Source organism: Canis lupus, chromosome 38 (assembly GCF_003254725.2).
Source record: "Canis lupus dingo isolate Sandy chromosome 38, ASM325472v2, whole genome shotgun sequence".
NCBI lineage: Eukaryota > Metazoa > Chordata > Mammalia > Carnivora > Canidae > Canis > Canis lupus.
In genome coordinates this window covers 24,375,335-24,392,404 of record NC_064280.1, presented here as the reverse complement: position 1 = coordinate 24,392,404, position 17,070 = coordinate 24,375,335, and the positions used below count along the sequence as shown (strand labels likewise).

The following is a 17,070-nucleotide window of genomic DNA, read 5'->3' as shown; positions in this document are numbered from 1 at the left end:
CCTGGACGTCAGGCTCGTGGGCAGGCGGATACGTCTCCTTCTTTGGTTCCCCGACCTTGCCCTGAACCAGTTGCTGGTACTACGTGTGTCTCTAGGGCCCAGTACGGTGCCTGGCATTTAGCGAACACTGAGAAATGAATTGTTCAACGCGCTAATCAAGAACCGAGCATCCATCGAGTCCTTCTCCTGCAGAGCTTAGTTTTATGGCCTGATAATTTGATACTGAAAATCAGGAGCCATTGGTCTAACATACTAAGATATTTCCCAAGTGGTGGGGGGAGACTCCACAGTTTGTTTTCCTGAAAAACACTTTTTTTTTTTTTTTTTTTTAGATTTTTATTTATTTATTCATGAGACCCAGAGAGAGAGGCAGAGACGCAAGCAGAGGCAGAAGCAGGCTCCATGCAGGGAGCCCGACTCAGGACTTGATCCCGGGACCCTGGGGTCACACCCTGGGCTGAAGGCAGATGCTCAGCCACTGAGCCACCCGGGCTGCCCCCATTCTTTTTTTATTGTCGTTTGAGTCTATTTGGGGGGATAGCTCCTTCTGTTCTTTAAATCTCCCCGCAAATGTGTTGGTTTCTGACTTAAAACAAATCCGAGACTCCTTCACAAACAGACGCAGGCGATGCAGGGACCAGGCCCTCCTCGCAGCTCCCGAGCTGGGTCCTACCGTTGGGGGGTGAGAGCCGTGGCTCTGGGGCGTTGCCAGAATAAGCTGTGTCTGTGTGGCTCCGGCCCCTCCTGGACGTTCGTGCACCTCGTAAGAGTGAATCCCGCAGACGGTGCGTGAGCCCTAGTAGGCGCTGGGGCTCTTCTTGGTTCACCTGTTCTGTGAGCCCAGAGAGGAGGTCCGGGCCAAGTGGGGTTCCTTGCCCTGTGTGGATCTGCTGAGCTAGGTGGTCCCATCGTTCCTATTCCCGTGTCCCCCGAGCCAGGGCTCCGACCATCACCGGGTGGCGTGAGGCTCAGGCCCGAGGTTTCTACGGGACGTGAGCCATCTGCTGCTTGCGAGCGCGAGTCTGCGTGCCCGGTAGAGCAAGCGTGCACAGCCAGAGCGTTCGCTCGCTGGGTCACCTGGGTCCGCCGCCCCCGTCCTGAGACGCAGCTTTCACTCTGCCTCAGCCCGGCTCGGGGGTCCTGGGGGGCACGTGCTTGTGCAGGAGGGAAGGGGGCAGCTCAGCACAGGTGTGGCCAGACAGACCGGGTGAGAGTGGTGGGGTGAGCTGACGCGGCCCTTCTGCAGCTCGGCCACGCGCACAGCAACCTGGTGGATGGTGGGCCGTGCCTTTGTCTCCACCAAGATATCATGAGACTTAGATAATTCTGGGGTCCCTCCGGGACTTTACTTCTTGGGTATTATCCGCCCAGGACTTTGTAGTTGCCAGCCGTCGGCCGCCAGCAAATAAAACTGCTCCGTCGTGAAGCAGCCCGAGGAGACGTGCTGCTCACGTGTCATCTGATTGCTGAAACGTCCCCCTCACACACGGACTTAGGCCCACACTGAGCTCCACGCTGTAGCCATGGGGTTGTTTTTTTTTTCCTTATTGTACCTTCTTACCCTCACCTTCTTCCCCCAAAACACGTTGTACGCGAGCAGCGTTAGCGTCTGGCAAGTGTTGTGGCTTCAGGATTTCAGACTTGAGTCCAGCATTCCATGCTCCTAACTCAGTGAGGTTTAATAAGGTTTTGCTGGCTTTCTGTGAGCTTTTCTTGGTTCTCTCATTAGTGATTATTACTCACCTCTCCCTTGGGCTTTGAGTCTGAGTGGGACAGAGGATCACGTATATTATGCACAAAACACACTTTCCTTTTGGAACATCACGTAGAAATGTCTCCACGGGTCACCAGGCCCAGTCACTGATGGAGGCCACTGGTCTCGCCGTCCCGCATCCCCACCTGATGGACGACCGTGCGTGTCCGGCAGTCCCCTTCTGCCAGCAGGTTTTGATTCAGTTGGCATAGGAATTTTTTTTAAAGATTTATTTATTTAATCATGATAGACACAGAGAGAGAGAGAGGCAGAGACACAGGAGGAGGGAGAAGCAGGCTCCATGCAGGGAGCCCGACACGGGACTCGATCCCGGGACTCCAGGATCACACCCTGGGCTGAAGGCAGCGCTAAACCACTGAGCCACCCAGGGATCCTGGCATAGGGATTTTTAAATGTGTTCTTCAAAATGCACACGTTGCTATAGTTGTGTCTGCTGAATCTCTGCAAAATTCTTAATGTTTGGGGGGGGGGGACTGCAAATTATTTAATAGCTAGGTTGGGGGATCCTGGGTGGCTCAGCAGTTTAGTGCCTGCCTTTGGCTCAGGGCATGATCCTGGAGTTCCAGGATCGCGTCCCACATCAGGCTCCCTGCATGGAGCCTGTTTCTCCCTCTGCCTGTGTCTCTGCCTCTTTCTGTGTCTCTCATGAATAAATAAATTAAAAAAAAAAAAAGCTAGGTTGGAGGTGGGATTTTCTCAGCTGACCCGTAGCCACTGAGTGCTTCTGTGGGCTTTGACGTGGGTAGAAGTGAAAGACAGCAAAGGAGGCTCAGCAGCAGGATTGCCCATAATCAGACATTTTAGTTGGTCGGTCATTTCAGAAAACATACTTTATTTTCTCCCGTACGCTGGCTTTTCCTGTCAGTCATAAAGAGAATACAAAACCCGTATGTTGAAAGTGTGGACATGTGTTATTACAGGTAGAAATCAGGCGTCTAGATGTATCTTAGATGTAAATTCAACATGGTGTGAAATATGATTGTAGTGTCACATAGTTTCTGAGTTAAATATTTTATTTTTCATTAATTAAAGTAACAGACCTATGACCCTCTCTTTAAATTTAAAAGGAAAGCAATTCGGGGCCCCTGATGGCTCAGCGGTTGAGCGTCTGCCTTTGGCTCAGGTCGTGATGACCTCAGGGTCCCGGGATCAAGTCCCACATCAGGCTCCCTACATGGAGCCTGCTTCTCCCTCTGTCTGTGTCTCTGCCTCTCTCTCTCTCTCTCATTAATAAATAAATTAAATATTTAAAAAAAAGAAAGAAAAGCAAGTATCTCCCATTGTGAATTAAGTCTGTAAAATGTAGAGTACACTCATGTGCATGTCACACATGCCACCAGGGTGTGAAGATGTGGGGAAATGAAGACCATCGTCAAGGAGACAATGTCTCCCTTTCTCTCCTATGGACATGGGCTTTCTGTGGAAATATAATCAGCTACTGATGGCTTCTGTGTTCATGACGTACTTGAATATGTCTTGTCATGTGCAAAATTAAGAATATAGTGAAAGGGAATAAAGGGGAAAGGAGAAAAAAAATGAGTGGGAAATACCAGAAAGGGAGACAGAACATGAGAGACTCCTAACTCTGGGAAACGAACTAGGGGTGGGGAAGGGGAGTTGGGTGGGGGGTGACTGGGTGACGGGCACTGAGGGGGGCACTTGACGGGATGAGCACTGGGTGTTATTCTATATGTTGGCAAATTGAACACCAATAAAAAATAAATTTATTTAAAAAAATAAAAAAAAATTAAAAAAATATTTAGTTTCCTATCTGCATTGTAATTTAGATTACATAATATTTAAATTATTTTTTATTCTGCTCTCACATGAATATCTCCTTTATGTAATGTCATAACAAAATCACCTTTCTAAGAATTTTAGTAGTAAGTTTTATCACTATTACAAATATTCTAAAGTATTCCAAAATAGTGAATAGTAGTCTTGAGCAAATGCATGAGTGAACAAAATTCTTTCAGAATTATGAGATGGGACTTGGTTGTGCATTGTGCCTGTGTCTTTGGCAAAGAAAATGGATTTTAGTGACATAAAGTCTCGAATTTACAACAATATTAATGGTTTTGTTGAACCCTTCCTGTATACCAGAACTTGTGCGGCGTTTTACACACGCTCCCCGATTTAATCCTGAAAACAGCCCAAGGAACTCAGAGCTACTGCTCATTTCCATTTACAGATGAAGAAAAGCGTGGTTTGAAACAAAGTGGGGTTGCAGAGACTAGGTGGTTACAGGGCGTGGGGCTTGCAGTTGAGCCCTGGTCTCTGGCGCGAAGCTTCTCCTTGCTGGCCTCTGCTGCTCCAGCATCAGGGAATGGGTTGTTCTCATGTCAGCGGAGGTTCCACAACCAGTCCCTGCGTCCTTGCTGTGTCGTAAGCACCACGCGGGCTCGCACATGAGATCACGGAGCACACAGGGGAGCCCGAGAAACATGGATGATTGGCCCGGAGCTGCAGGAGGATTTCCAGGTGGGGAGGCAGGGATGGCCTCCTCCCTCGCCCCGCTCAGATCCCCGCTTCCTGCCTTGTCTCTCATGCGAGGGGTGTCTCTGTATTCACGGTAGCGTGTGAGACATCTTGCTTTGAATATTCTACCGAAGAGTCCGAGGAGAGCACTTAGAAACCTTCAGCGGGAGCCCGTGCACCTTTGTTAATTAGACTCATAAGCATAACTTGTCGTAACCGGATATCATTGACTTAGGCGAGAGCATGAATTTTGGAAGAAACTGAAATATGAAGAAGCAGAACAATATGGATTTTTAAAAATACCCTATTCAGGGACACCTGGGTGGCTCAGCAGTTGAGTGTCTGCCTCCGGCTCAGGGCGTGACCCCAGGGTCCTGGGATCGAGTCCCACATCGGGCTCCCTGCATGGAGCCTGCTTCTCCCTCGGCCTGTGTCTCTGCCTCTCTCTCTCTCTCTCTCTCTGTCTCTCATGAATGAATGAATAAAATCTTTAAAAAAAAAAAAAAACCCTATTGAAAAGTCGCATAATGACAGAAAACAGAACCAAGAATATCCTTGATCAGTGAAGTTGTGCTGCTTATCAGAGGCAAAGGATCCACGAAGACGCATCTATGGGCCACTCATTTAAATGTGACCAGGGCTTCATTTTTATATATTTTCCTAAATTTGAGCTAACCAGAATTTGATTCTGTTTGACCGTAAACTTATCTCTTTAGCTATCTTAAAAAAAAAAAAAAAAAAAAAGGTGATGCTTTAAGCAAAACTACTCTCTGGTGAGAGAAGTGAAGGTTGTGTACCTCTGGGCGCAGGATATGGTTATTGACCCGAGGGGGCAGCAGCGAGCCTGCAGGGGAGCTGGGCAGGCCCTGGTCCCGCCTGAGTGGTAGGTGGAGATCCATCAGGCCGGACCCTTGGGCATTGTGCCTCCGACGAAAGGGCTGCGTGCAATGGGGATGAGGTGAGGGGCTGGAGAAGCTGACAGTTCCTTTCCTGTAAAGGGAAAAGGCTGGGACCCTACCTCAGTAATTCTTAGGTTCTTGGTGATGCAGTGGAAGGCATGGGGCGGATGCGCGGCTTTACCCGGGACCTTGTGACCCTGAGTCGTCCCCTTCTGTGTGTGTATAAACATGTTTCCCTGGATCTGAAGGGAACAAACCACAGTTCCCAGCAGCTGGGTTTTTATTGAGAACCTGACACGGTCACATCCTTGCTTGTGTGCTTACTGCTCTTGTCTGTCGGCCGCCCATCTTCCTATTTTGGTGCTTGAGAAGAGAAACTGTGTCTTCTACTCAACCAGTAGTGAATTTGGGGCTTTTAGGGTGGAGAAGAGATGACAAAGGAATTACTTAGTAACGCTGGGAAAACCGCCCTCCTTTGGGAGACAGAAATGCATCTTTTCCATCCCTCTGCCAGAGGTCTTACGATGGAAGTAAGCCAATATTATAAAAAGATTTAAGTTTTCCAGATGGAAGAGCCAGATTAAGGGTCAGGGAAAAGGAACAGAAGGGGGTGTTTGTGACGTTTCTGACACGAGAGAGTCTACGTATGTAAGCCTTTCCTTCGAGGATCCCTCACCCTGAGACATACGTCGGGTTCGGGGGAACTTGACACGCTCAGTTACTCAGAAGTGAACGTGAGCTCCCTTGGTGGGAAGTAGCCTCGTTCTAGGAAACCCGTGGGAGTCTTGCTGTAAGTTCTGCCTTCGGGGCTAATGCACGTGTCCCGTCAGGAAGCCGTCCTGAACGAGCCGAGGGCCCTGGATCTCCTCCAGGACCTGTGTTCCGCGCTGTGCTGCGGGCTGTGCCGTCACTGCAGAGCTGAAGGCCTCCGATCGCCTCTGCGGTTCGTTCACTAACCGGACCTCTGGTCAAGCTAGAGATGCCGGAGTAGCACCCCAAGCCGTTAGGTCTCCTCGGTGTACCCTGTCCCGGGTCTCACCACCCTGAAGCCAAAACAACTGGCACAGAGCAGTTCTGTGAAAAGCACTGGATCCGTGGGTCCACCGGGACCGAAGAACAGCCCTTAGTCTGCACACAACGTCAACAAGGTACAACCCCTTGATGGCCCGTGGGCTCCTGGCTCCCACCAGCTCCCATCCTCAAATGGGGCCAGACATTTGCTGCTCCTGACAAAAGCCTGGAGGAAGTGGAGGTGGTTTCCGCGGCCCCACGGCCCAGATCTGGGTAGCGGGCGCCAGCTCGCAGAGATTGCTCACCGTGGTCTAGTCTACACCGGCCGGTGGGTCAGAAGCCACGGCTACCACCATCGACGAGGACCCCACATGATCAGCTGGACGGCCCGTGCCCAGTGGGTTTGGGTGCCTCAGCTCGCCGCCGGCACAGCGTCAGGTGGCATGTGCTGCATGACAGTGAACATCCAGACTCTAGTCTCCCCGGAAAGCAGGCTTCGCAGAAGATGACGACGGATGCTGGCCTCGGTTACTCCGTGAAATCGGGCCCAAGGTCACTCGTCAGCGGTAAAAGTAGTTCCAGAAATTACACAGGAGAAATGCAACTGCGGAAATTTTAAGATGCGTGTCCAAAAAATCATGTTAAAAACAGGCCACAGGAAGGAGAGAGTTTCCACAATTGTGATGCTTCGCAGCCATAAATGGGGCTTAAGTGACAAAGCACGTCGAAGGTAAATTTTTTAAATAAAAGAAGGATGATGTCTTGCTGCCTCTCTGCGATGGTAAGTAGGGGTGACCCAGGTGAGAGGCTCTGCAAAGCCTGGGCGCCCGCGTGTGCTGCGCTAGGGAGCACCTGGGCTGGGCCCTGCGGTCCCCTGGGACAGGCCAGCTCGGGCCGCCCCGAAGCCTCAGGCTGGAGGCCTCCTGCCAAGCCCTTTCTAGCACTTTTTTGGTTAAACCATTTATGTCACGTTTTTAAAAAATATATATATATATCTTGCTGTTCACGTCAAGAGCATTATTTTCAGAGCATTTCAAAACACCGATTCTTAGTGCTGTAATGGGGATTGTTCCTACCACTTGTCACCTGAAGCATTTCAGCCTAGAGTCCCGATGAGGCGCCTGGAGTTTGGGTGCGTCGGCAGCTGTCTAGGTGGCCCAGAGCCGCCCAGAAGGCAGCAGAATTTCACAGCGAGAAAGCGCCCCGGGAATCCTTCGATCCAGCTCTCCGTACTGTCCAGATGTGGAGCCGGAGCCAGACGGGGGCCCCAGGCCAGCGCCCTTTAGCACGGGCCTCCTGCCCTCTCGTGCTCCTGAGACGCCGTCCACGTGCGGCGCGCAGCGTCTGGGTGTCCCCGGCGTGGGGCCGCGCTTCTGGGAGCTGCACACGGCGCCCCAGGTGTCCGCCTGGCACCTGGGAACAGGTGCGTCCCCCCCGTCGGGGTTTTCCTCCTGCTTCCTCGGAACATTCCTGTTCCTTCTCAGAGTCTTCTAAGCTTAGTTGATGTTTTTAACCTTGGGCTTCCAGCGGACAAGACGTCCCTGCCCTATCAGTGTTATCCTGACGAAAGCTGACCTTGTTTTAGCTTTGATCTGTGTGTGAGAGTGTAGACCATGGAGTTACAAAAATGTACTTCCTAAGTTAAAGGATGGATATGAGCAAATTGAGTTACGGAGGAAGAATCTGGTTCCCTATATACTGTTGTCCTTAATAGATTAAAGAAATTCTGTGGATGGCGAGGCCCTGGCCGTCCCCCCGGCCGTCACCCTCGCCGTGCCCCTGGCCATCCCCCTCACCGTCCCCGTGGCCATCCCCCTTGCTGTTCCCCCGGCTGTCCCCCTGGCCGTCCCCCTCGCCATCCCCCTGGCTGTCCCCCTGGCCGTCCCCCTCGCCGTCCCTGTGGCTGTCCCCCCAGCCGTCACCTTCGCCGTCCCCCTCACCGTAACCCCAGGCGCCAGGATGAAGACGTCACAACAGGTGCAAGGTATTGCTTACACCGTTGCAATTGATTTTGATGCGGTGGATCTTTATTATTTTCCTAACTCCCCTTCCAGGTTGTTCTTTTTTTTTTTCTAATAGCAGGTGTGACTTTTAACCTTCCACACTCAAACTTCTGTGATACTGCGTAATTTTGAAGCGGCAAACTCACCCAGAACACGTGGAAAATGAATTTTAAGAAAAGGTAATGATACTTACATGTTTGAGCTCAGATGATAGTTGTTACGGTGAACCACACACGGACCACGTCGGACTACAACCCAGAGGTCGGAACATGGAGACGATGGTGACGATGGGTTCGCGTGCCTGCCATGGTCTGTCTCCCCGGGGCCGGCGCTGTCCTCGCGGCAACCCCGGCGACCGACCAGACGTGCACGTGCCCCCCCCCCCGGAGTCCCTTGTAACCTGCACGCACTCACGTATGTCATTCGGTTTGTAGTGAAAATGCAAAATGCTTTTACTTTTTGTAGATAAGACCCGTGAACTTTAAGAGTGAGAAGCATCTGTGTGTCTTTCTTAATAAAAGTAGGGAAACGTATCCGTTGGATCAGGCTTAATGTCAGTCTCCGCAACGTGCTGTAAATCTGCCCTCACGCCCCAGGCTGACCCTTGGGACAAGCTGCTTGTGCAGATTGTCACCGGCTTTGCCCCGGGAGGCCCTGCTGCCTCGTTTAGTTCATTACATAAAGGGTTAGTGTAGTTTCAGGCATCTCCCTCCTTCCCGAGGCCCGTTCAGCCCGACTCCTAGGGTTACTCAGCTTCGAGGTCGCCTCCCCCGTCCCCCACCCACCCACGCTTGCGTCGTGCCTCCACGCCCTGGCTATTCCCTTGTGTTCCCTTCTACGCCTGCACGTCCCATCCTCCTGGAGACTGCCCGAGGCAGCGGCCCCGGCTCCAACCCCGCAGGTGCCACTCGAGCCCACTGATGCCGACCCCTGCCGGGGAGCCGGGCCCCCCGCTTCTGTGAAGCCGCCGTCCGATTCGTTCCAGCGGCGATCGGCTTCCCCATCACCTAAACTGCAGGGAATAGTGGAATTGAGCAGAACTAACGATCAATCTCATATGAAATGTATTTTGTTTGAGTTCCTTGGAACTTAGGATCTGTGTGTGGGGTGACTCCTTTTCATCTGGTGTATCATTCGGATTCTGTGTCAGTGAGGGAAGTTCTCAGATGAAATACGTGGGTCACACGTACCCGAACAACACATGTGCAACTTCCCTTTAAAAAATTCTTTGACTTCAGCTTAATTACACAACCAACTCATGAATATATCCTCACGAGTTCAGGAATACAGAGGAAAACTCATGCTTTACTCTTTCCGCCAGAGTAAAGAGGGCTAGCGATCTGCTGTGCCCGCCTCCAGATTTGTAAAATACATTTGCGTATTTAGGGGGCGCCTGGGTGGCCCAACCACTTGTGTTTGACCCTTAGTTCCAGCTCCTGTCGCGATCTCGGTGTCGTGGGGTCGAGACCCGCGTGGGGCTCTATGCTCAGCGGAGAGTCCGCCTGCGATTCTCTTTCCCGCTACTCTCTCTCTTTAAATAATAAATAAGATCTTAGAAGACGTCTACATGTCTCGTACTTGATCTTCCCCATGAATACGGATCACGGGGAGGAAGTCCACGGGTTCCCTTCTCCAATTAGGCTTCTGCATATGACGCCCTTTATCTCTCTTAGGTTCAGTGGCAGGTGAAGCAGGCAGAGGCCTGCGGTGCTTGTGAGCTGAAGAGCATCGCCCTCGTCCCTGTCCGTCCTCTTTAAAAAAAAAAAAAAAAAAAAAAAAAGATTTATTTATTTATGATAGACAGAGAGAGAGAGAGAGAGAGAGAGAGGCAGAGACACAGGCAGAGGGAGAAGCAGGCTCCATGCTGGGAACCCGACGTGGGACTCGATCCCAGGTCTCTAGGATCACACCCTGGGCCAAAGGCAGGCGTCAAACTGCTGAGCCACCCAGGGATCCCTCCGTCTGTCCTCTTAACCGGGCAGCCGTGGCAGTGGTCAGGGGACCATGCTTCCTCCGGGTCATGCCCCGCGGCCCATGGACACCTGCTGCCCAGGCCGGCGTTCCCGTGGGTTCTTCCCATTTCTCACAAACCCTGGGAAATTGAGGGACTTGCTCAGGCCCATTCAGCCCATGGATTGCAGGGCCCAGACTTTACCCACTTGGTTCTACTACCAGGTTCACCCTTTTCCTAAGACAGTTCCTGGGGGTGCCTGGGGGTCACTCACTTGTCTGACTCTCGCTGTCTGCTCAGGTTGTGAGTCTCGGGGTCATGGGTCTGGCCCCGTGTCAGGCTCCCTGCTCAGCGCCGAGTCCGCTTCGGATTCTCTCTCTCTAAAATAAGTAAATAAGTGAAATATTTTTTTAAAAAGACAATTTCCTCGTACTCAAGCATTTATTTAATTAAAAAGGGCTAAACATCTTTTTGAACGTGGATAACGTGCTCGGTGTTTGTGAGATGCTCCTTAAACGTCAGCCGTCCACTACCAGCCCTTCCCTCACTCACCTGGTTCATCCTCATGTGCTCCCAGCTCCAGGCTGCAAGGTGCCCCGCGCGGACGGACGTCCGGCATCTCCCGCTCAGGAAAGGCATCACCTGGCACTCGCGGGGTGGGGGGGAGGGTTGTCCTTGGAATCTCTTGGCACAGACCGCGCACACCCACCGTTCCTGGTGGATTAAAGGCCGATCTACGGGGTGCTCGTTTCATCCTCACATCAGCACCCAAGTGTCCCCGTGATGATCCGTGCAAGTCCTGGAGGACAAAGCCTGGTTATGTTTCTGTGGGAGATCTTTTAAGAAGGCCCGTCAGCGTGTGAATTCTCTAATTTCAGACAGTTTCTTGCTAGCATGCCAGCGCTGAACTGAAAACTTCCTGTTTGCAGACTGCCCTTTTCCGAAAGGCATTAGGGCACAGTCCAGCGGGAGAACTGACCTAAATGTGCCTCTTCAGCCACTTTCTTAAATTTGGCCACAGCCACGAAGCAGAAAGTGTATTTCCTTTAGAGCATTTTCATCGTTCAGAAACATACAAAGCTTTATAAATGTTACCCAGACTTATGGTGGTGAGTCTTTTGCAGTAAATACAGATACTGAATCATTAGGTCCTACTCCTGAAACTAATTAAAAATAGTGTATGTCAGTTATACTTCAGTTAAAAAAAAAAAAAAGACAAGGAAGAGGAAGGAGAAGGAGTAGGAGAGGAGGAAGGAGGAGAAGAAGAAGGAGGAGGAGGAGGAGGAGGAGGAAAAGGAGGAGGAGGAGGAAGAGGAGGAGAAATGGAGCAGAATGGAGATCCCAGAAACAAACCCGGGCTTATATGGTCAATTAATCTAGGACAAAGGAAACAAAAATACCCAATGAGAAAAAGAAAAGACAGTCTCTTCAACAGGCGGTGTTGGGAAAACTGGGCAGCCACGTGCGGAAGAGTGAAACAGGACCACTTCGTTACATCAGACACAAAGATAAGCTCAAAATGAATGAAAGACCTAAATGTGGGACCTGGAACCATAAAAATCCTAAAAGAAATCACTAGCAGTAAACTCTGACGTTGGCTGTAGCAACGTTTTTCTAGATAGGTCTCCTGAGGCAAGGGAAACAAGAGCAAAAGCAAACTAATAGGATCACACCAAAATAAAAAGCTTTTGCCCAGTGAAGGAAAACCATGAGCAAAATGACAAGGTTCAATCTATTGAATGGGACGAGATGTCTGCAAATGATAATCTGGAAAGGGGGTTAATATCCAAAATATATAAAGAACTTATACACCTCCGGACCAAGAAAGTCCCAAATAATTCAAATTAAAAAATGGGCAGAGGAGCTGAATAGCCAATTTTTCCAAAGACATGCAGGTGAGCAGGAGACACGGGAAAAGATGCTCGGCATCCCTCAGCATCAGGGAAGTAGACGTGGAAGCCACAGCAGGCTCCCGCTCACACCCGTCAGGATGGCGAAAAGCAAAAACTCAGCAAACAGCAAGTGTTGGCAAGGATGTGGAGCAAGGGGACCCTCCCGCCCTGCTGGGCGCGCAGGCTGTGCAGCCGTCGGAGGGAACAGAGGGGGGGGGATCTCCGAGGCCTACAGACAGAGCTGCCCCGCAGCCCAGAAATGGCGCTGCTGGGGGTTTGCCCCAAAGCCAATGAAACCACTGATTTGAAAGGATTGATGTGCCCCGTGTTTGCGCAGCGTCCCCTCCAGTAGCCGAGGAGGCAGCCCCCGCGTCCACCAACACATGCCCCGACACAGAAGCTGCGGCAGTGAGGCTGCTGGCTGGGCGGTCCTTAGGGCCCAGGACTCTTGGTCCCAGGGCCAGGAGTTGGAACCCCACACTGGGCATGGAGATTGCTCAAAAAAGTAAATAAAATACTGCAGTCCTAAAAAAAGAAGATACGGTGTACACGAACACGATGGAACACCACTCAGCCACGAAGAAGGGAGAAGTCCTGCCATTTGCAGCCACCTGGACCGACCAGAGGGTGTCACACAAACGCTAGATGATTGTGTGGAACCTACAAGCAAACAAGAGCAGAGGGGAGGAGTGCAGGGTCGGAGGAAGGGGAGGAGCTCCGGCTTCCAGTCGGGATGGATGGGTCCCGCAGGAACGGCGCCGCAGGGGGGCCCAGTCCTGCCGTTGTCACGGGGACGCGGGGTGACAGGTGCAGCCACAGGCCTGGCCACAGTGTAACGCACACGTGTCGTCGCATCACCGTGCTGTGCGCCCCCCGCTAACATGACAGCGTGTGTCTGCTGTGCTTTTAAAAAATAAGTAATAAAGACACAGTTTTCCTTCATAGTTTGGATTTTCCCAAACGGAACTTGTGAGGTCTGACACTGCGTCTGGAGGTCGTGGTGCTAACGGTGCAGCTCTGCCCATGGCGCACGGGCGGGGGGTGGCATGCACGCCGTTCCCTGATCTCATTTCCCTCAGCCTGCCGTCTCCCACTCCGTCCCCAGACGCCACTACAAGACAGGAGAGGCGAGGGACACAAAGAAACAGCATTTGTAGCTTTTCCACGTTTTTTTGTTTGTTTGTTTCTTGTTAACTTCTTTCTCATACTTTTTTTCCTATTACCTTTTTAAGAAACTTCCCTTCCTGCCGTATCTGCCTCGAGCCAGTTCTGGTGGCTCCCTGCTGGCCTCCTGGGAGCTTTGCGGGTTCAGGGTGCCCTGGACTGAGGCCCGCGCCGTCAGGGCTCTGGAGCCGCGGGCCTCACCGGCACCCCCTGTTCTCTGGTGGGACGTGCCCGGGCTACCGACTACCGATCTCGAGGCCCCGAGCTCCAGATTCACAGAGTGTTTCTGAAGCAGCCTGGAGAGTGGCCCCGTGAAGACGTGGGTGTCACCCGCATGCGGACAGAAGTGGGTTCTGGACGGGGCAGGGACACCTGCTCGGCCAGCCCTCCGAGATGGGCCTGCAGCCCAGGCTCCCCCAGACTGTGCCGCCGAGCAAACGCTGTCTGTTTTTTTCTCAGTTGAAAAAAGGCTAAAAACCGAACCAAAGACCAGGAGGTGTTCCACTTGAGGTTAACTAATTGGTTTCTGGTGTGTGTTTTGACTATAGGGTGTTAGAAGGTGAAAGGCCCCTGGAAACGACGCCTTCGATCCGTGATAGGGAGCAGATCTGTTAGTTTTTAGAGTCATTATTCATCAGCCCAAGACTGATCAGATGGAGATTGAGAGTAGCAACTCGGAAAGGTTCACAGATGGAGGAAGAAGGCGGGTGCGAGTGTGGTGGGCGCCTTACGCCGTGGTGAGAGCGGCCAGGCCACCGTCTCCGACAGCGACAGCGCAGAGCAGATGGGTCTCGGGTCCACCTGTGGTTGAATTGTCACCTGTCACGTCCGTCAGTGTGACAGCCTCCGAGGGATTTCACATTTCCCCAAGAGGTGTCTTGGTGGCAACGGATGTGACCGTCTCTGCTTTCCCAAACACACAGAGAATGACGTCTTTATTCAGACAGAAGAACGTGATGGGTCTCTGGGTGTTTCTGCCTCCAGGGAGTAAATTAGTCATAGATCCACGGATTTATCTATTAAATAAATAAGTTCGCGGGGCTGAGTAGGAGGAAAGAGAAAATTGACATTTGTTACAACCCAAAGTGTATATGATAAATTATCATTTCTTTGCAACTGCTCAGTATGACCTGCCCCAGAGCTGCGGCTCTGAGGGTCACTTCAGACCTAAAGACAACAAAGTCTGCTGTGTTCCCGTGGAAATTCAGGGGGTGGTTTTGAGGACGTAAGAACCTGAAGGTTCATGTACAAATTTAGCGATTTGCTTCTGTGTTCAGCACCTTGCCCTCGCGCTCTGTAAAAACCAGTTTAAACGGATTAATTGTATGGTTTGTGAATTATATTTCAATGAAGCTTAACAAAGAAATATGTAATTACATTGAAAATGTAGTGTTTTGGTTTTCAGGTAGATTTACCCCTCAAAATTAAATGTTCTTTATTACTTCTCGAGTAGTAGCTGTGTTGAACGGAAGCCCCTCTAAGGCCTTCACAGACTCAGTAGTGTCGCTCCTCCCGCCGTCCCCACGGCGCCCCGTCCCCGTGCTCCATGGCAGCCACACACCCCTGCTCCTAGCGTCCGAGGAGGATGGTTACCCAACCTGTGCGTGCCGGCTGCGCATGTTTTTGTAATTGTGTCGTTTAATTCAACTTTAAAATAATCCATTTATGTATAGGGTCTAATAAGAGATGAATTGTTCTTGTGAAAAGCAAATGGTAGTTTTCAGGAAGATCCAATAAGAGGTAATTATTGTCAAAAATGATATGAGGCATGAGAGAAACAATTGTAAGAAAATTGAGGGGAGCCATCAAAATTCAGATGTACGTACTCAGGATGCGTCCAGAACCGGCAATCCTGGACGGGGCAGCTCGGCTTGCAGAAGAGATGGGCAGTTGAGCATACGTTTGTGTTGAAGTTATGAATCGATATTTAAGGAATGTGTGTGATGATACATTTTTAGAATTTTTCACGTCAACTTTCTGATTAACCATCAAAGTTAGTGGTCGCTGCAGTATTGGATATGAGAGGATCCCTCCTGCAGGATGGAGAGAGCCCGATGGAGCCTGACAAGGTGTAGGGAAGTGGGGAGGGACGGACAAGGTGGGAGTGGGCTGAGTGTGCTTGTGAGAGAGAGGCAGACAAAGCTCCGGATGTCCCCAGGCACATTCTCACTAGCCAGTGACTACTGACTTCAAAGCTCTTGATCCTAAGAAAACTAAAAAAAGATGCTCCCTTATCTGGGCGTCTGGGTGGCTCAGTTGCTTATGCGTCAGACTCTTGATTTTGGCTCAGGTCATGATCTCTGGGTCCTGGGATCGAGCCCCACCTGGGGCTCCCTGCCTGGGGGCGGGGCGGGGGGGCATCTGTTTCTCCCACTCCCTCTGCCCCCCCACCCCCCACCCCCGCTCATGCTCTCTCTCAGATAAATTAAGTCTTTTTAAAAAAAAAAATCATCCCGTTTTCCAAAACAAAGAGAAGTTTACCGAGGTAAGTAGCACCGTATCACGTTTTTGCGAACCCTGTGACCTGCAGCTTAACGGAGGACAGAGTGGTTCTCATGTCTGCCGCTGCGGCCGGCCCACGGCCATATGCTGTTTGGTTGGAATCGATGAGATGAGGAAGGCAATCTAGCATTCTCCGGTTACCCAGTAGAAGGGAGGCCGCCCCAGGCCGTGGTTGGGGGGGGGTGTCTCGGGAGCTCCCAGGGGTCTTCACCACACGGAGCAGCGTGAGTGGTGCATTTTGTTTATTCACCAAATGTTTATTAAGTGCCTGCCACGTACCGGTAAATAGGAGGAAACGACTCTGGTGGGAGCAGAGGGCTTGGAAATTGAGCCCGAGTTCAGCACGTCAGGGCTGAGAGGGAAGGGCCGGCACTTGCCCAGTGGGCTGTGGAGCTGGATGCGGAACACTGGGGAAGACGGAGAAGAATGCTTCTGGTGCAAGGGGGTGTCGGCGGGCTGTTTACAGGAGGTGCCGGGGCCGCGAGCGGGCGGGGTCTGGGCACCGCGCAGCGTGACCCCTGCTCCGTCCCAGGGTGCAGATGGTCCGCGTCGGCCAGGATCGAAACAAGGGCACATAAAACGCCTTAATGTTACGATGCCTTGTTCCTCATTGGTTTTCCTCTGCTTTTTTTTTTCAGACCATGCAGACCGTTCAAGTTACCAAAAAGGTAAAGTCATCTGCGTCCTCCTATTAGATCATAAAGTCACTTGCCTACTTTCCTCTCCGGTGCTTTGTTCACACTTTGCTGTTGTTTCTGCCTTTCTCATTCATATTTTTATGAAGGAAAAGTAAATTTCCCTGAGTTGCCTGCATGAGTCATCCTGTCTCCCAAAGGGGTTTTGACCCGAAGGTGGATTTTCAGTCTTTAGATTCTGCATGTGTCTCGTCGTCTATATTGGCCCAACTGCCTTTCCTCCCCTCTTTGTTTGTGGTGCTTTATTGCAGATGGTTGTCTGTGTTTCTCCCCAAAACTGTTGTTACCCTAATTAAAATGGATGTATTTCATTTGGAAATTTTGAAGTTTTTATCTTTTCAGTAGAAAAGCTAAATTTAAATGGATACACGTTTCTTCAAAGAAAGAAAGAAAGAAAGCACGGGTCCGTCGGAGATGTGCTTGCAGGGGGTGTAGGTGACTTAGCAACCTTTGAAAGTCACCTGCTGCAGAGGCGCTGGCGACTGAAGCCTTATGCTCTCTTTCCACTATAATCACTACATAACTTTCCATTAGTAAACTCCCTTTCCATTTAGAAATTGTTTATTTTTTAAAATCCTGCTAAAATACACACAGCATGAAATCCTCCATTCTTGCCATGCCACGTCCACGTTACTGTGCAGCTGTGGCCATTTTCTGCCAAGCGTGGAGCCCTCCTGAATGTCCAAGGCTTTTGCATTTTG

The 17,070-nt window shown here is 51.0% G+C and overlaps 1 protein-coding gene across 1 annotated transcript in view; it reads left to right on the top strand.

Annotated features, from left to right (window-relative positions):
- Positions 1-17,070, top strand: part of DISP1 (dispatched RND transporter family member 1) — a 140,615-nt gene that overhangs the window by 109,755 nt on the left and 13,790 nt on the right. The window contains exon 5 of the mRNA XM_049106906.1: positions 16,313-16,342. Within this exon, the coding sequence (XP_048962863.1) occupies positions 16,313-16,342 (30 nt within the window). The remainder of the gene's footprint in view (positions 1-16,312; positions 16,343-17,070) is intronic.